General features: G+C 37.0%; 1 protein-coding gene across 1 annotated transcript in view; it reads right to left on the bottom strand.

Annotated features, from left to right (window-relative positions):
• Positions 1-20,125, bottom strand: part of grin3a (glutamate receptor, ionotropic, N-methyl-D-aspartate 3A) — a 59,959-nt gene that overhangs the window by 15,319 nt on the left and 24,515 nt on the right. Inside the window, exons 3-9 of the mRNA XM_055040586.1 lie at positions 18,729-19,398; positions 17,623-18,006; positions 17,228-17,373; positions 13,783-13,898; positions 12,549-12,700; positions 9,254-9,415; positions 8,496-8,566 (exon numbers count right to left, since the gene is read on the bottom strand). Coding sequence (XP_054896561.1) covers positions 8,496-8,566; positions 9,254-9,415; positions 12,549-12,700; positions 13,783-13,898; positions 17,228-17,373; positions 17,623-18,006; positions 18,729-19,398 — 1,701 coding nt within the window. The remainder of the gene's footprint in view (positions 1-8,495; positions 8,567-9,253; positions 9,416-12,548; positions 12,701-13,782; positions 13,899-17,227; positions 17,374-17,622; positions 18,007-18,728; positions 19,399-20,125) is intronic.

The following is a 20,125-nucleotide window of genomic DNA, read 5'->3' as shown; positions in this document are numbered from 1 at the left end:
AGCTCTGACCTCTTCTGTAGGCACTGAGTGTTCTGCCATGTTGTAGTTCTAACCTTCAGGAATTGTAGTTCTAAAGAGGTCAACTGTCATGTGTGTGAGGCAGAGACAGATTTCTATCTTTGTGAGACAGCTCAGTCAGTTATAATGGAAAAAGCAGCCCGAACAACTCCTTGCCATTCGGAAACCGTGATACGTATCGGAAAACCGTTTGAAGCATATGAGAGAGCTATTTTTTGTCTCCGATAGTCCTGCAAATCATATCTGTAGCTCATTCATAGTAATTACAGCGATGATATAAAAATGGTGTGCCCTGTGGTCTGAAATTTTCCATAAAAGTATGAAAATATGGAGAGCGTCAGTTAGGCTGGAACTTGATTTTGCTCTAAAGCACCTTGACTGAAAACCGTAAGCCCTAGAAAAATTTTGAAAACATTTTACCGGAGCAAACATTCGTATCTATGTCATGACCGAGTTTGATACCGGTAGCACGATATTTGTGTGCGTGGCGGCGATTTCAAAATTTATTTGGGGTCAGAAATCCACTTCATTTTTCACTCTAGCGGAGCGGCAGTTGGTGGCAGTTATGCTCTGCGTTTCGGCAGTTGGAAATTTCGCTCGTTTTTCGCTTTTTACGTCGCCGTCGTAACGCCAATTTCCCATAAAAGTAATAGCTCCAATGCCGGGAACGAGCCGCACGTTTTGATACCACTTTTGTGTGTGGGCTCGCAGCGGTGCGAGCCGCATTAACGGTAGCGGAAGAAGAAGTTATAATAACTAGAAAATTCCTGAAGAAATTTAACCGGGGCCTGCCAAAGTGTGCCCGTCGATTTGGATCCAGCGTTCTGATGCTAAACATTAGCATCCATGCTAAAGAAAGCTGCAATGTCTCAATACAATGTGGAGAGTCACAAGCATGACTTACTGCATTCAGTATACTAAATATGGGTAATAAGAAAGGGAAATAGGTAATATCTCATGCAAGGTAAAAGGCTAATGCTAATGCTCTGCCTTGCTGCGCAAGGCAGAGCCCTAACCTGAGTGGAAAAGATTATGCAGGATAATCTTATTGCACTGCCTGCGGCAGTGCACTGGTGGGGAACAGAGAAATGCTAATGTTTGTGCTAATGCTAATGCACTGCCTTGCTGTGCAAGACAGTGCCCTAACTTGAGAGGAAAAGATAATGCAAGCTAATATCATTGCAGCGCCCGCGGCGCGCTGCATTAGCCACGGCCGAATCTTAAGGCTTTTATTTTAAAATGTTCAGAATGTTTAATTTTAAATGGTCAATGTAATCCCATGTATAACAGTGATTTGGTTAAATCAGACATATAATGGTCAAAAGAGCACTTATTTAATGTAAAAATTCTCAAGGCTTTTATTTTGAAATTTTTTTAAAGTTAATTTAAAATTTCCACACTAATTCCATGTGTAACAATGGTTGATTAAAAATAGTTATAAAAGGCCCAAAACACAAGCAGTTCTAAACTCCAGCTTTTTTCTCTGAGTTCTGCCATAGTTAGAACTACAGTGATGCGTTTTGTAGTCCTAATCAGCTGGCCCCTTTGTGTTCCGTTGCCATGGTAATGGATCCTCTGCCAGCTGTGAGTCAGACAGGGGAGACTTAATTCTATCAGTTTGAGGCAGCCATTTTGCCTAAAATATGCATGAGCCAGAAAGGAATCTTAAGGCTTTTATTTTGAAATTTTCAGTAAGCTTCATTTTAACTGTCCAAAATAATCCGAAGAGTAACAGTGGTTTTGTTTTTAAAAAAGTCACATAATCCCCAAGAGAGCAATTCCATAATATAAAAGTATGTCAGGGCTTTTATTTTGAAATTTTAATTCAACTTAATTTAAAATTACCACGCTAATCCTGTGTGTAACAAATGATTGTTACACAACCATTTGAAATCAGTTATAAAAAGTCCAAACACAATGTAATTCTAAAGGCCAGCTCATTCCTCAGTAGTAGTAACTGACAGTTCCGCCATGTTGTAGTTCTGACAATCAGCTCTGACCTCTTTTGTAGGCACTGAGTGTTCCGCCATGTTGTAGTTCTAACCTTCAGGAATTGTAGTTCTAAAGAGCAGCTCAGTCCTCCTCAGTAGTTACTGACAGTTCCACCATGTTGTAGTTTTTATATTCACCTATGACCTCTTCTGTAGGCACTGAGTGTTCAGCCATGTTGTAGTTCTAACCTTCAGGAATTGTAGTTCTAAAGAGGAGGTCAACTGTCATGTCAGTGTGACACACAAGGAGAGACTTAATTATAAATGCTTGAAGAAGTTAGTTTTTCTGACAGGCCTGAGAGAAATATCAAGGTTTTTATTTTGAAATTTTCATTAAGCTTCATTTTAAATTTTTACACAAATACTGTGTGTAACAATGGTTGCTTAAAATCAGTTATAAAAAGTCCAAACACAATGTAATTCTAAAGGCCAGCTCATTCCTCCTCAGTAGTAACTGACAGTTCTGCCATGTTGTAGTTCTGACAATCAGCTCTGACCTCTTTTGTAGGCACTGAGTGTTCCGCCATGTTGTAGTTCTAACCTTCAGGAATTGTAGTTCTAAAGAGGTCAACTGTCATGTGTGTGAGGCAGAGACAGATTTCTATCTTTGTGAGACAGCTCAGTCAGTTATAATGGAAAAAGCAGCCCGAACACTCCTTGCCATTCGGGAACCGTGATACGTATCGGAAAACCGTTTGAAGCATATGAGAGAGCTATTTTTTGTCTCCAATAGTCCTGCAAATCAAATCTGTAGCTCATTCATAGTAATTGCAGCGATGAGAAAAATGGTGTGCGCTGAGGTCTGAAATTTTCCAGAAAAGTATGAAAATATGGTGGAGAGCGTCAGTTAGGCTGGAACTTGATTTTGCTCTAAAGCACCTTGACAGAAAACCGTAAGCCGTAGAAAAAATTTGAAAACATTTTACCGGAGCAGACATACGTATCTATGTCATGACCGAGTTTCATACCGATTGCACGATATTTGTGGGCGTGGCGGTGATTTCAAAATTTATTTGGGGTCAGAAATCCACTTCATTTTTCACTCTAGCAGAGCGGCAGTTGGTGGCAGTTATGCTCTGCGTTTCGGCAGTTGGAAATTTCGCTCGTTTTTCGCTTTTTACGTCGCCGTCGTAACGCCGATTCCCCATAAAAGTAATAGCTCCAATGCCGGGAACAAGCCGCACGTTTTGATACCACTTTTGTGGGTGGGCTCGCAGCGGTGCGACCCGCATTAACGGTAGCGGAAGAAGAAGTTATAATAATAATATAATAATAATAAAGAGGCGTTCTATTGGTGAAGATTAATAGGTGCCTGCCATGCAATGCATGGAGGCAGTGACTGACTTGCTTCGCAAGTCAGTCACTGCTCTCCTTATGCATTGCTATGGGCAGGGCCCCAATAATAATAAAGAAGCGTTCTATTGGGTGTAGATTAATAGGTGCCTGCCATGCAATGCATGGAGGCAGTGACTGACTTGCTGCGCAAGTCAGTCACTGCTCTCCTTATGCATTGCTATGGGCAGGCCCCAATAAAGAGGCATTCTATTAGGTGAAGAACAATAGGTGCCTGCCATGCAATGCATGGAGGCAGTTACTGACTTGCTTCGCAAGTCAGTAACTGCTCTCCTTATGCATTGCTATGGGCAGGGCCCCAATAATAATAAAGAGGCGTTCTATTGGGTGAAGATTAATAGGTGCCTGCCATGCAATGCATGGAGGCAGTGACTGACTTGCTTCGCAAGTCAGTCACTGCTCTCCTTATGCATTGCTAGGCAGGCCCCAATGATATTTCCACCTATCGACCTGGGCTCACGGCATGGCAGTGGTGAAACAGAGAACATTTTTGAGACGACGAACACTTTATCAGATCTCGTAAGCCCCAGGTCATATAATAACCACACCAGTTTCAGGAGGCTTAAGAGTACTGCAACTTCTATGCATCAGTTTTTTTTTTCTTTTACTGAAATAATTTAATGATGATAATAAAAACTAACAGTTTCCTTAGTTTACCTATATTCCTTATGGGTTAACATCCACAATATTCAAATATGGGTTAAAACATACTTTATTATTTAGGTTTTAAACTTATTTCTGCTTTTTTCCTTATTTCTGCTTTTTTCCTTCCTTTTGTGATTATATACAAATCATTTAAAGTTGGCAGTTTCTTTGATAAACTGATATATGTTTTAGTAAAATGAACATTGTTCTTTAATTACATAAAATTACAAGCTAAAAATTTGATATTTGTTAAAAAAAAGGAAAATGGTCAAAATAACAAAAAAGATGCAGTGCTTTCAGACCGCCAATAAGTTCAAATTCATTTAGAAACAACAACATCAATGTTTTAACTCAGGAAGAGTTTGAACATCTAAATAACCATTAGGTTTTCAATGGGGTTCAGTGCAGTGGTCTTCAATATCAGAGACCTCCAGGGAAGAAGCAAACTGCTTCTTCCATGTCTCTTTAGCAACATTTTTAGCAGATAACTCAGACTGTTAACAGGGAGTGAAACTTTATCAGGTAACGTAAAGGCTGAAAGTACATACTAAGGCAAAGTTCTGTTTTATCTGCTGGGGCTTTCAAGCTTTATCTACCTTGAGACATCTGGGGAATGCGTAAGAAATCTTAGAGCTAAGGTAAGAGTCCTGGAGGATTCTTGACAGAATGCACACAGAGTCAGAGCTTTATGGCTAACTGTGCCAGTTGTGCTAATTGTTAATGAAAGAGTTTAAAATTTCACCTAAGAAATGGTGTTTCTTAGGTGAAATTGTGTTGTGTTTGTTTTAAAATAATAGTGAATCCCTGATTTACTGCAGTTCAAACATGTAGACTCACACACATACCTCCGCTACTGCTATTAATTATTGATTGATTATGTCAAAAGGTTCCTGCATTGTTCCAAGTAACTAATGAATGATTTAACAGTTAAAAAACCCCTTTCCTCTTAAATAGCAAGACAGAAGCAATTGTTTTAATTTTTCAAAACTCATTATAGAGCATATTATTCTTTCACAAAATGATTCTCTTCTGTTTTGTGGCATGCAAAAAAAGAGAGAAAGAAACATAGTTTATCATGGAAATGAGAAATTGGCTCCAACGGTTTTGGGAATCAAAATTTTACCAAATCAGAGATTGGAAATTGTCCACACAAAAAAGAAAAAAAAAAATCTTAGATTGATACATCACAATTAGCATCCACTTAATTCTCAAGAAAGAAGACCTGTAATCTTCTGCTCCCCCCTCCCTGACATCAACATGTTTAGATATTTTTACCTTGACATGGATAACATGTTACTATTTTATATTCTTCCATTTTATACAGAAATATTTCTTAGGGGAGGGTTACATTTTACTGTCATCCTTGTTTCATCATGGAATTTTATGAAACCAAGATGACCTCCCATTTATTCATATTTACCAGCATGCAATCATTTTTGTAACAAATACCAACAATAATATTTCCCCGATATTATATATATTATTATATATATTATTATATCTGTCAATCCAGATACTACTTAAGCCCACACTTGATGGATCATTTGAAATAAAATCTGTAGCATTATGAACCTACTGGTGTTTTTCACAAGATACTGAACAACTCACTCACCATATAGTAAAGTCTTAAATTATTGATAAGGCCTTTTTTTTTTTGTTTTTGCTGTTGTGTAATTGGCCTTTTTCTTTGTTCTGTGATGAGCAATAATCTATTTTAGTTTCAAACTACACAGTGCAGAGTACAACCAGTTAGCTGAGATCTAAAATCAGCTTTATCATTATAATGTGGTTGCAGTGTGAGCTAGCCTTTTACTCAAAGGGAATTTTGATCTCAATTTAGTTATTTCTTGTTTTGGATCAAGGGAAACTTTACCTCAGATGTCTCATATATATTGTGTTTCCCTTTGTGTGATCAATTGGGCAATACCACCTGTTCTTCGTTATTCTCGGCCCCCACAGAGAGTTGTCTGCTAAGACTAATCTCGCATTGTTCCCCAAATGACGTTTTGTTTCTTATCTTTATTTGTTTTGCATTGCCAGGTTGATAAGTTCTGAAAATCCCAATGTCCTCTTTACTTAATTGAGTCTCTTGCTTTTAAGCGGCTTTTCTTATTGCATCTTATTTCACCTGCCCTTTTTTGTTAGCATTTCATCAATAATGTTTACTTTCCATTCATTTAGACTGTCTGTGGGCTCAGTTTTCTACTTTTGGCTCAGTGTTTCATGACAAGCACAAAATATGGATTTTAATATCAACTGGAAGCGATTTCATTTCATTATTTCATTTTGTCCTTGTGGTATGTGTTTCCAGCTTGATTCTGAAAACAGTTTTAATTGGTCATCTGAGAATATCTTAACCTTCTGCAGACATTTTTCCACACTCAGACCGACAGGTCTCTGATGATTTTTTTTTTCTTGATGTTCTTGTTGATATGGTTAGGAAATTTAAAAGGTTGTAGTTTAATCAAGAGCACTAATCATAGCCAATTAAATTCTAACCTTTGTGTTCTTTGCTGGTCATATCGTATCTTCCACACAGACTAACAGCTCTGCACCTGAACAGGATTATAAACTGATACTTTCAGACTGAATGCAGTAAGGAAAAAAAAAAATAGATGATTTTATTGTTTGCATTCCTGTACAATAAATGCAAGACCCATAAAAGTAGTGCAGTGCTTGCAGCTCAGACATTCCACATGGCAGCAGATTTCTGAGATGTGGCTAATGAGAGAGTAATAATTTCTGACTTTTAGACAGCATGGAGGTATGACGCGAAGGAGTTTGATTGAATGAGGTAAGTCTGCAAGGGTAGGAGGTCTGTTTTCATTACCATATGCATCCTTCACATGGACGTGTCTCCATAATTATTATGTATATTTAATCCCCATTTTGTGCACTGCATCTCAGTGTCCCCGACTGTTCTGAGCAGAGATGGATGTGAAATATACAGAGAAGTTTAACTTTAAGTGCAGAGTGGAATCATTTGAAATTAAATCTGTTTACTAAGCACACACCCTGATAAGGATTTTCTGATCAACTGATCAAAGTTGTTCAAAATTACACAATTAGCCAATACAGGATCCTGGTCTGCTTCAGCAGTAAAGTTATTTCCACTTTATTATAACTTTGGCACTCTTAGTACACACACTAGTGACTTTCTGAAGATTACTACATTCTTTTTTCTACCTTTCTTTTTTATGACAGTGATAGATTTTTGACCAAGTTTATTTTTTCAAAAGAGACCAGAGTAAAAACTAGAGTACTAAAATATTCCAACAATGTGTCATGTAAAACAGATATAACTTTATAATGTGTGTGTAAGCATAAAACACGCAGAGCTACAATCTTCAATATACTCACATCTTGATCCAGCTTACAATATTCCAAGAAGACCAGCTTGCAAATTTGACAGGCTCACAGTAGCATGTTTTCCTTCTGTTTTCATATGACTAGTTGAGAACTTGGCTCCTAAAATATTTTCAAAATTTTGTCTATTATATGCAGATAAAACTTTGAGGTCATATTAGCTCAACACTATAATGTGAACAATCTAAAAACTGCAATTTCTGACACCATACACAACAAACCATCCTGCAGGATATGACCTGCATTAACTATGGGGAGTCGACTTTGACCAAGGACTTAAAAAAAATACAAGGAAAATTACAACAGATGGAAAAAAAACAATCATGAAGTGTACAAGTCCTTTAAAAAAGGACCAATATTAGTGGAGAGGAGAGTCTTTTGACTTACCTCCTGTCTGTCTCACTATTTCTGACTATACTCTGACGTCACATCAGATTATATTCTCAACTCCCTCAGATAATTGCCTTTCAAGAGATTGACCATTCTATTTAGTTCCTGATTAAAAATGGGTCCCTTAACTGCCACTTGGATGTTAATTGATGTCACTCATTCGCAGGCTGATAATTTGACCAATGGGGCATTTAAGTTTGGGAAATTGTCTCCCGGCTGGAACTGCCATCCTGTATTTTTAGTGTGAATGAATGTGAGATTATATGGTCCATATTTTATTCATAATGACACTCCAGAGTTCAGCATGATTTCTAATATGAATGGTTTCGGTAACATTTCCAGTGCGTCTGGTGTTTAAAGTTCAAATAGTAGAAGTAGTGGAGAAGAGAAAGAGAATCTTTGCTCAGTAAAAATAAGTTTTTGCCATTTTTAGTAAATGACAAAAAACAGTTTTTTGTTTGTTTAGAGGAAAGGAAAAAAACACAACAAAATCTACCTATTTAATGTAGCCTGACATAAGTTTTAATGAGCCTAAATGTCAAGTCAAAACAACATACTGAAGTCAAAACAAATAATTATGCCACATCTGTACAAAGTTCTGCCAATGTAGAGAGGGTTATCTGAAATCAACTTAGTAAAATAAACTAGTGGGAATATAAAACTGGCATCTAAATTGTTCATTTTGCTGACATAGAGATGCACAGAGTAAAGTTTGCAAGTCAAGGACATTACCTTTTCTCAGGCTTGGTAACAGTTGGTAGTTTGTCATCAATGAAGACAGAATTAAGGGCTCTGTGTAACCTCTGGAAAACAATCAACACATCATGTTATGAATTTTAATACTTAAAAGTTTTGTCTTACGAACAGCATGTTCAACAAATTAGAATATTTCTGTAACTCAATTCATTGAGTGAACAACCCTTGATATATATATATATATATATATATATATATATATATATACATATATATATATATATATATATATACAAATAAAACTCAACCCAAGATTTATCTTATCTTCAGTTAGAGAAGATAAAAGTTTTACTTTTTGAAATACACCTTCTAAAAGTTAAGTTTTTGTGTGCTTTTTCTGCATTTGAAAGGGTACATTTTGAAGCAACACTTCAAAAAACAGGTCAGTTGTAATAAAGCAACAGCTGTACTACTGCATGTTTGCAAACCTAAGTTATTTAACGGTAATTATTATGATTTAATTGGAAACTTAAAGAACTTACAAAGATGTGATGCATACTAAGCAAAAGTACCACTAAATAATTAACAGTGAAATTAAGTGGCCTACTTTCAAAACAAACCTCTGAGGCACAACAGTATTATATCTTAATTTAAAATTTTCTTTTCTTTTGCAGACAGCAGCTTTGCTTTCACAGACCTTTTCTAAGATGCCATGAGAAATCTTCTCCTGGTAATTGTGAAATAGTCGACTAATGTTTCTGTTTATTTTTTTGTTCAGTTCAGTGAGTCTGTACCTGACTGGTGTGCAGCCAGTATTTGGAGCGTGGCTCCTTGACCCTCGGGATCACTAGCTTGTACACAATGTGTTCCGCTATCGTGGTCAGAAGAGATAAGGCCACGCCTACACACAGCATCACAAACAGACCAGAGAAATGCTTTATGCCCATCTGCAGTGTCTGGTGAAACACAGGGAGAGAGAAAGTCAGAAGTAGAGAAAGAAAGTTAGTGAAACACAGAACCCAGCGGGAGACTTCAGAGCAGAATAAAGACACATATCAATTACAAACTAATAGTTTACTTGACAGGCATACAGGAAAAAAAAAAAGACAACTCAGCAATAATTCTCAGTTTTCTCTGCAATGCATTGTCCAAAGCATCAAAACTCTCTGCTTGATAGTTCAGGACAATAAGACATTGGACACTGATGTTGCTTGTTATGTTCGTCTCTCATCATTATTTTGGATAAAAATAAGCTAAACTTTCAATTTGTTATGGAGTCTGGTATACTTATTCAACATAAGAAAAAAAAAGCTCATTCCAAGAACACAGAACCTTCATCCCCTAATGTTTTACCTTATTGACTCTCATATGGATCTAAGCGACTTACAACACTGAATCTACTGGAATTTAAATTTCATCACAATCCTCAGTGTTAGACACTTCACAGTGAATCACCTGTTGCAGTTTCTGCAGCTCTGCCCGCATTATCATAAGAAAACTATTTACTGCTGAGCATGAAGTAGCTTGTGATATGGCGCCAGCTACAGTGATTACATTATGAAGTCCAAAATACATGATGGATTAGATTCATCATTGCAGTATGTTAACTTGGCCAGCTACCGCTGATGAAACTTTGCAGAGTGGAAGCCCAAGGTTCAGTTAAAGTTGGAAGGGACGGACATTACTGGTAGATGACTGCTGAGGAAGAAAATCTCTCAGAAAATGTTGTTCAAAAAGCAAATTATTTATTGAACCCTGGGTTTATGTTGTTGGGACAGAACAAGAGTAGTTTTAGCAAAAAATTGTGATCAAGCTTGTTAAGCTAGAGGAGATACCAGGATGATTAATATCATTCATCATTTTAAATAATGATTACCTCAACTCTTCTGCATAAAATAATATTGCATAATGTATCACTGTGCATTCTACATAATATAATATATTTATATTTCTAATAGTGTGATTATGTTTCTCAATTAAGATTTGAGCCAGGTTTCTTTGTATTTTAATGTCCTACATTAAACTCATCAGCTTTCTCTAAATTTATTGAAGAGCAACGTGATGTTTGACCTTCCTAATTAAATAATATTTAATAAATTTCTCTAGAATAATCTCTTTTGGAGAGTCTGAGGGCTGGATGAGTGATTCATTAGATTTTTTTCCCCCTTTTTGTAGCATTTTAGAATCTCCAGGCTTAATACAAAAATGTACAATACATAAATAAATAGGAAATGCTGAGTAGGACTAAACTGTGCCAGGCTGCTCAGTAATTCATGCTGCTTATATCCCATTAATTTCCTGCTGATGTTGTCCGGCTCTCATTTCTAGTGTAGGAAAGGTACCGCAGGTAACATAAAATCTACCTTTACTGTGTATTTTGCACAATTTATCTGCCATTTTTAATCTATCAGGGTATCCTCATGTGATCTCTGCAAGGTACCCGTGTGGAAAAAGTTGTGATATTAAGTGACAGACAGATAAAGGAGAAAAAAAATATTATCCGAGCAGCTGTCTCTGCTCTAACTTTGCAGAGGCTAAGTTGTGATGCTGAAAAATGAAATGCACCTGGGGCAATTTAAATGTCTGTTACAGAAGATAGAATCTGCAGCACATCTCAGTGGCTACGCACTAGAAAATGGCTCACTTTGGCGTTACCGACTGTTTGGCATTGCAATATACCCTTTCTCCTTCTGATATGACCCTCCTGAATTATTTACATTCAGGCTGCATATGTATTGAGGTTATGCTGTCTTTTGCAGGCACATTATTTTTATTAATTTGATGTAATCATGAACTGCAGAACTTAAGCTAACTGCCATTCGCTTCAAAACATGCAATCATGCAGACAAAATAATGACAAAGTTCCCCTGTGTGCACTTTTACTGAGTCAGGAGCAATTTTGGAAAACTACGATGTAACTGGTTGGAAAGATGGCCTGGTTGACAATGGATAACTGCTTGGAAATTGCAGAACAGCACAGACAGTGGAGCATTGATTGCTTAGAGGGACATAGGTAGTTTGACAGCAGGAAAGTCAGAGGCCAGTGTCTCAATTAGAGAAGAGCAATTACTGTATGAGGAGGGTGTGGAGAGCAAGGAATGGATTTTCAGAGTTGGACCAGAAAGCTGGTGAGACCACAAACCAAATCCTCTGTGTCGAACAACCTAGAATAGAAACATTTCTATTTACTCATGGGCCTTAAAAATAGCATTCACAACCCTTGAACCTTTGTGATATTACAACCATAAAGATCAACATGTCTTAGTGAATATTTATGTTCAAAACGAGGGGATGATTGTGAAGAGAAAACAGAAGAATGTGTGATTTTCATAATATTTCATAGAAAAAAGTCTCTAAATGTGGGATGTATTGAAGAATTTGACATAGATCCTTACTTCTATATAAGTCTGGAATTTAATTGAGTCACTTTAACACCCTTGGAGTTTTGTGTTTATGTTTATGGTTGTTTATGGTGAGCCTCTATAATGTTGCAATGACTTTCTACTTAAAAAAAAAAAATGTGCATGACTAACTGTTGCTATGCCAGCAGATTCTCTCCCTCTCAGCTGTGGATCTCTGCAGCTCCTGCAGGGTTTCCTCAAGCTGATTAATGTTCCCCTTGCTTAGCTGCCAGTTTACCTGGACAGCTATGTCTTTGTGCAAAGTTGTCCCATATCATTTCCTTTTTTGCACGACAGAATGAACCATGCTCTGTAATATATTTAAATCTTCAACACGACTTTATACATGACTTGTCTAGTGTGGTCTCCAAATAATGAGTTTTTGCATAACAGTGAAATTACACACTGATTAACTTTCCAATTAGATGAGTTCTGGATTTTATCAATTTACAGCTATGACACATAATTATATTTTATGAATCACACAATAGTGCATAATTGCAAATCACAACACAATAAAGTTTGTGGTTGTAGCATGACAAAATGTGCAAAGGTTTGACAAATATGAAGGCCATTAAAGTGACAATATTGTATGAAAGTTTATCTTGGTGTTAAATTGTTCTTTTGCTCTTTATATGAGATAAACAGCAGCATATAAACTCTATTCACTCAACACCTTTACACTTACCTCAGTCACAGCAAAGCTGCGCTTTCCGCAGGGCACAACCTTGTACCATTTGTCATGCAGCATGTCCATGAACCCATCGGATTTGTACTGACTAACAAGCTCTGAGAAGTTGGAGGTCAACGGCGAGTTCTGAGGGAGGCCTATGCCATATCCTGCCCATAGCAACACAGAAACAAAGCAGCCTCATTAATAGTTATACTTTTGTACGTGTAAACATATAGTAAAAATGTATTTCACTTCTTTTGACAAGAGGCATAAATAACTTCAGTGTTCGTCCATGTGTCTCAGCAAGCCAGGAAAGTGTGACAAAATCTGCAACAGCCAATTACAAAAGTACCCTGACTGCGCTGATTGATTTGAATTGTATCCTGAAGGCTTAAGGGTGCATTAAGTAATTAACAACAGCACTGGAATCTGGGGCTGTGGTGGCCTGTAATGGAGGCAGGCGCCATGGGAACATTTCCACAGCGGGAGGAAGAGGTTGGCTAAATGGACCAGAGATTAACTGTGGACAGTGGAGATTGTAAGCTTTTGAAAGCCAAAAGGATTAACTACTGTGCATATGGTGAGTGATTGATATTGTTAAATTTAAGGTGTTTGAAGTGAAAATAGTTTGGTTTAAAATCATACTGGCATGAAATGAAATGAAACCAACATATGAAGAGTTAAAATGAGTCTGTCAGTTAATAACAAACATCATTTATTCAAACTAAATAAATATTATGTCTCATTTTTGAATAAGAGTGATTTTAATTATTCACCTAGGGAATAGTCAGAAATGAAATGGGATTTCCTTTGCTCTGCTCGACTGATTTGACAACCGAAAACAATACAAATTTTGTCTCAAGCTGAGCAGTAAGATTTGTGTTTTTGCTGATCCTGACAACTTGCATGGATGCAGACATGGCTCAGTAGACAAAGGGTCATCTTGTATTTAGAAACAAAATGAGTTTGGTTGGTGGAACCTGTATTTTCTTTCTAATATTTTAATATGCGCTCTTTTAGTTAATGCTTAAATACGAACATCATCCAAGAATAATTTAGAGTTACATTCAACATAAAAATCTGCAAATACTGAACCACAAGTAGGTGGGGCTCCACTGTAAATGTGTGCAATTCTGATGCGTTGCAATTAACCCTCATTTTCTGCTGTCTTTTCCATATTTGTCATTATCGTTACTGTTGCTTACTAAACAAACAAACAATTGTAAAGCTCATAACATTCAGATATTACCTTCTATGGCAAAAGGTTTCCCCACTGTGAGTGTTTTACAGTCGGCATCTATGGAAACCTCATAGTCCAACAGGGCTTTGTCCATAATGAATGCATCCAGTTTCTGAGGGTCAGCCCTGTAATAAGACAGACAGTGGACTATAGAGGAATAACCAACATCTCTTATCCTATTAATTAGCATTTCAGTTACATTTTGCTCTGGGAGGCTAAAAGGTTATGTGTCTTAGTTGTATTTTGAAAGGTGAGGCAAAAGTTTATCTTGTTCTTTCAATGAGAATTATCCATAGAAACATTTCAAATATGAGGCAGCAAGCTGCAATGGGAAACATAAACCAACAAGCAGTTTCTATGTTATATCACAGCAGCCATTATAATATTGTGTTGGATGTCACTGTGGGTCTTTCTTGACAAGCACATAAGAAACAAATACATACAGTACTGATGAAAGGTAAATAGTTCCTTATCTTATAAAAGTTTCACCAAAAATAAGCAAGATTTGATTGTCTAAAATGAATTTGCACCAGTTGATGGTTCATCTATTTCTTCGAGGGGCGTCCACTTAATACTGCAACACTTTAAGCTCTTGTCTGCTCATCTGAGAAGTATACGGATTAGGAAACTGAGAAACAAGATGTGGTGTAAAAGTTTTATGTTCTGAGTAGATTTCTCTAGGAAAACTTAAACACAGTTTTTCACAGTAAAGACAACAAAAAATATATCAAATCCTGGTTATATTTTTATACACAGTCAGTAGCTAGCTTTTTAAATAAAGCAATGACAGGAATTAAAAAAAAGAAATTGTTTTTTTCCCTCCAAAACACGTCAGAGAGCAGAAAGCTGACAGCAAAAATAAAATCACAACAATGGCCTCTTAACTATACTGATAGGAAAGCATCTGGAGTGCACACAATGTGTCCCAGAATTCATCTACCACAGCAAGCTGTACTAATTAAACGAGAATGTTGACACAAATTGTGCAAGCACTCCTCAGGCGAAAGAGCAAACACTGTGTGGTATTGTTCTGCAAAGCATTATCAAAACTAAGTGCGGAATGTCATATTGCAGACAAGATTTTCAGACATCACTGGAATATAGTAAATTAGTGGTCTTCAAAATCATGTGATGTTTTTATCTTTGAGGCTTTTGTCAAAGAAATCAACATATTTAATAAACAATATACATCATCTTAGGCTATCTAACTAACATGATTACTGGATAATAACCTTTATCGCATGTTTTAAATTTAAGTTGTCATTTCCCCTCTGGGATCATTTGTGTTTTAAATCTTCCAAAATATGGTTTTGGAAGATTAGTGTTAATCTTCCAAAAGATTAGTGCTGAAGGTTAGTGGTGAAATAGCTCTGTTCGAAACTTTTGTCTTGCCTGAAGATCTCATGGGATGGCCTTGCATTTTTTTCCAGAACTTTGTAGACCACCGGCCAATAAACTCAATGTCTGTCTCCAAGTTCGACCAGTTTATTTAGATTCTTCACAGATACATTAAAATGAGTTGAGCTGTTGAAACTCTGTGTCAGGCCTTCAGAAATTTCAACTCTCAAATAATGAGATAGACTTTTCATCCTGTATTGCATGTTTTATTTTATTTTTTTATCAAGGGCAGCATGTGAAATCCTGCTCTATCCTTAACTCACTGTTGCCGGCTCATTATACTGATTTGAAATGTATTGAGACTTTCAGCCTTCATCTTAAATCCAATTTTTTTGGTTAATGAAGCCACTATTTTCAAACAAGAAGGAAAAACATGTCTCCTTTTCTGAAGCATACTCTTTTCTGGTGACAGAACATGTTTTTGTGTTGATGCATAAAAAATATCACAAGATTGTAGCTGCAAATTACATTAGATGTTCATATTCAAAAAATGTGTATAATCACATATACATTTTAATATATGTGTTTTGACTAGACTCTCTTGTCAAAATAAAAGTACCAGGTCGGAACTTTTCTTTTGCTTAATTTGGTTTTTCTGGCTTTGTAGTTTGGTTAATTTATTGGCTGAATAATGTGCAAAACTGAGAATGAAATTGGGCCAAAATTTAACCTATGAGGCACACCAGAAGCAAACTCCTTTCTCAGTCAAGCTTGAAAGTTTTTGAAGGATCTTTTACCAGGGCTGTCAAAAATTGTGTAGCATGTTCTTTCTGCTACTTTGAAACACTCATTTGAATGATGGATGATATAAAACCTCCAGTCGGTTGTTTTAGATCTGATTGCCAAAAGCCCTACTGCTACAGCAGGTTTTTAAGAGTTCGAAATAATATGTAAAACCATCCCTCAAAAATTACTATTGATTATATGACATATTAAAACAAAAGTTCAATGAATTATGAAAGATTGACTTTAGATTTATTTTATTTTATTTTATGTTAAATTAAGATAACCTTCAACAAATTCCTATCCTATTAATACCAAGCAACGCACACATCAGTCATTAAAGCCAACTCAAGGTCATTTTCACTTGAATCAGTGATGAAAGAGCTCTTTGTTGAAAAAGAAACATGCAGTTATACTATTTCTCAACCTTGTAGAACCTTGGTGTAGTAGCTTTTCTATAGGTAAAGTTTCTTATAAGTTTCTTATAAGGAAATACTTTTAAAATATTCAAACATGAATAGCCTATGTTTCTTGTTCAGTTGAGTTTTCTTTCCAAATGTCTGCTTCCTTTGCCTTTATCCCAAACATCTTTTAATTGTTCTGTGAAGGCTTTGCTGATGTAAAGTTTTTTGTCCTCATAGTTCACTCTTGTTATTACACTAGACAGTGGTATTATGCTACAACTCTGAAAAGCACAATGAAGTCGCTGATATATTATGTCTTGTCCGTGGCTGACTGCACCTTAACACAATGGTTAGTTCTGCAGCACACTTGTGACATGATGGCAAGATGTAATTCTCTAAAGAGAACATTATTCCTGTGACACTGTAGTATATATATATATATATATATATATATATATATATATATATATATATATATATATATATATATATATATAAGTAAAAAATAAATCTCTTTTCATCCTTGTAAATTGTGTCCTTGCCATGGCCTGTGTTGCAGCTGCCTTTTCCCACTATATTCAGCCATGCTCCACAGGGATGCCAGCTGAATGTTGAAGCAGCTTAGGATGACAGCAGTGGCAGGGTAAAGAGTAGGGTGGGTTCTGAATACAAACAGACAAGCTCGTGGTGGGGAATGACAGCAATAGGATTGAAATATTTCCCCCTTTTTTCATTCTTCATCAATGTTGACATGCCTTAAGCGCGCATGCATCTTTTATCAAAGGAGATATTGTATTCAGATTTGCAGAAATGACATGAAGAAATAGCTGGGTCAGCATTATGAAAAATGATATTGGGACATGGATCTGACTCTTGTCTGTGCCTGCATGATATACAGTATACACCCTCTATCCAAACTGTTGTCTTACTTTAGATGATGTATGCCATCTGGTGTTGCTGGAACATTGTATCTTCTCATATACTCGTGCATTTCAGGGAAACTCTTCTTGACGTAGTCCTCTGCACTGCTTTCTCTCACTGTAGCAAAGCGGAATCCCTGAGAGGGATGGTGCAACTGCAGAGGCAAAGAAAGAAACCAAAATTTCACCTTTAGTATAACTTTTACGTAAATAAATTATCATTCTTCAGTTCAAATCTATTCTTTTTTTTTTCTTTATATTTTTTTTAGCCAGCTTAGAGTTCTGGTTTATACGCCAACACAATTTGAAATAAAGAATAAAGAAATATCAGCCCTTAAAAACTAGACTTGTCTAACAAAACAACTACTTGTGGAAAATTAATTATTTAAAATGTTATATTTTACCTTTGGATCATGTATCCCTGACAGCTGCTCGTAGGTTTTCTCCCCAACCATGACCGCAGCCAAGTTAGCAGTGTAGGTGGACAGACAGAAGAGGCAAAAGATTGCCCAAAGGTTCATCAGCAGGCGACCAGTCCAGCACTTGGGGGGTTTGATGGCTACTGTTCTCCCGAAGAGAATAGCATAGCATACGTTAAGGGCCGAGGAGAAAGAGAAGACGCGGTCACGATTGCGTCCACGGGGAGTCATTCCAAAGGGGCTATGCCACTCGTAAAGGGTGAGGAAAACAGCGGTGACGTGGAGGGAGACGAAGATGCCGAGCCACATGGACCAATGGAGAGGCCACATGAAGGCGCCAATGGGTGCAGCTGTGTCACGGGTACGAACCTACAGGTGCAGAAAACTTTAGAAGTGAGATGACTGAAACATAAGAGTTACTATCATTTTAATACTTTAGTCCCTAGTTCAATTGTTCTGTTTTTTCATCCCAACTTAAAATGGTCAAAGTTTGACACTCCTTATGAAGAAACGCATTGAAAACATATTAACTTTTCATAGAGAATCAACCTTATAGCTCAAAACTGTATTCAGTTTCTTAAAAATATGAAATGTTAATATCCTGGTCTTGAGTAAAATCGCAACAAAATTAATCAGAGAAGGAACAGCCATTCCCACCATCCACATGCAATAGCTAAAGGAAAACAACTCGGTGTACTCTGCTCTCGTACTCTGATGAACTGTCAACCCAAACATAGCTAAAGTTTTACCTTTCCGGTTAGACCAGGGGGGGAGAAAGAAGAGTGATCACTACCATCACTATGTCTGTCTGCTGGCGAGAATAGCTATAGTCATTGTAGTAATAGAGTGCCCCCACAAAGCTGCACACTCACCAGTCCAACCCTATGTGGGGAATTGCATTAGGGTCCAATACCGTAAGACTTGCTGTAATAAAGTCCTGCTGTATTGACAGCGACCACCAGAATACCAAGCAGAGAGAATTTAAGGGAGGACAATGACACACAGTGAAAAAGAGAGGCTGAAATAAAGAGTGGGATCTGGGATTTAACAGGCAATCAAAAAGTAGTCAGAGTGAGAAGGATAGTACTGACCAGAATCCCCAGGCTGGTGGAGAAGAAGGGTGATGTAAAGTCAATGACTTGACTTCTGGCTGAATTAATGCTGAATGATGTCACTGCCAGGTGGGCAGCACCACTTAGTAGATCGCCTACCAGTCCCGTCCAACGGCCATTCTTGTACCCTCCGTACTTCCCGTCACCAACGATATACAGGTCAAAAGAAAAGCCAATATCCTCCGCCAGCTTTTCCAGCAGGTCAATGCAGTAGCCATAGCAACATTTCTTCTGTTCTGTAGGAACAGAGCCATTATGGCCTGCAAGTTTCTGGAAAAGTCTTTTCAAAACCGAGGTCTCATTGGTAAGCGGGTCCAAGCACAGCTGGCCCGCTGGACACATCCCGTCTCCATCCACCTCACGGGTAAACACAAAGGGATGCTCCACCAGCGTCACCACTCGCATGTGCAACCGCGCAGATCGGCGCCAGTCTCCTCCGCTACCAGGCCCTTGATGGCTTGGCCAAGCCCCCTGGTCCATTAGAATACTCCCTCTGCGCCAGCGTCCCAGACGGGTCCAGGTTGGCTGGCCTAGAGGGTCCAGCTGGAGAGACCAGATGTAGTGATGGGCCTCTGAGATGATATTCTGACTTTGGCTTTCTTTGGATATAAAACCACTTTGGCCCTCAAATGACGTGTTGGCCAGAAATCTAAAAAAAAAAAAAAAAAAAGGAGGAAGAAAAAAAGGGTGAAAAAATACGAGAGACAAACAGGAACAATGTGGAAAGAAACAGGACACAATAAAAGATATATATATATATATATATATATATATATATATATATATATATATATATATATATATATATATATATATATATATATATATATATATATATATATATATATAGATATTAGTATGAAATAAACCTCAAACTAAAGATTCCCTAAAGGTGGACTTTTAGGATTATTCTAAACCTTCTACTATATATCTTAAGAATAACCATAAAGTCAATAAACATACCAGCACACTGAACTTTCAAATATCTTTGGAAATATTAAATGAGTATAAGTATTTTGCATATTCATGAAATGATCATTTCAACACTTTCTACAGACATAAAAAAAGTGTCATAGGAAAAAGATAAAAGAAACAAAATAAGTAGTAAAAAAAAAATACAAGATGAAAATAAACATGACGCATAATATTATATTATTCACTTAGTCACAAATAAATGATGGTGCCAGTGATGCCATAGTCTTGAGGAAATTCTCACTGTACTCAGTGCAGGGTTTCCTAAAATTGAAATTTTATTATTGCATGACACAAATAATCTACACATGTATTTGTACATAAGATTCGTGAGCACAGCTGTACATGTGGCACAGCATTATGCACAAACATATGGCTAGCCATAGAACATGTTCTTATTGAAT

Source organism: Poeciliopsis prolifica, unplaced genomic scaffold, assembly GCF_027474105.1.
Source record: "Poeciliopsis prolifica strain line A6 unplaced genomic scaffold, Auburn_PproV2 SCAFFOLD015, whole genome shotgun sequence".
NCBI classification, from domain to species: Eukaryota; Metazoa; Chordata; class Actinopteri; order Cyprinodontiformes; family Poeciliidae; genus Poeciliopsis; species Poeciliopsis prolifica.
Note: the sequence above shows the minus strand (reverse complement) of the source record. Positions and strands in the feature narration are given on the sequence as shown.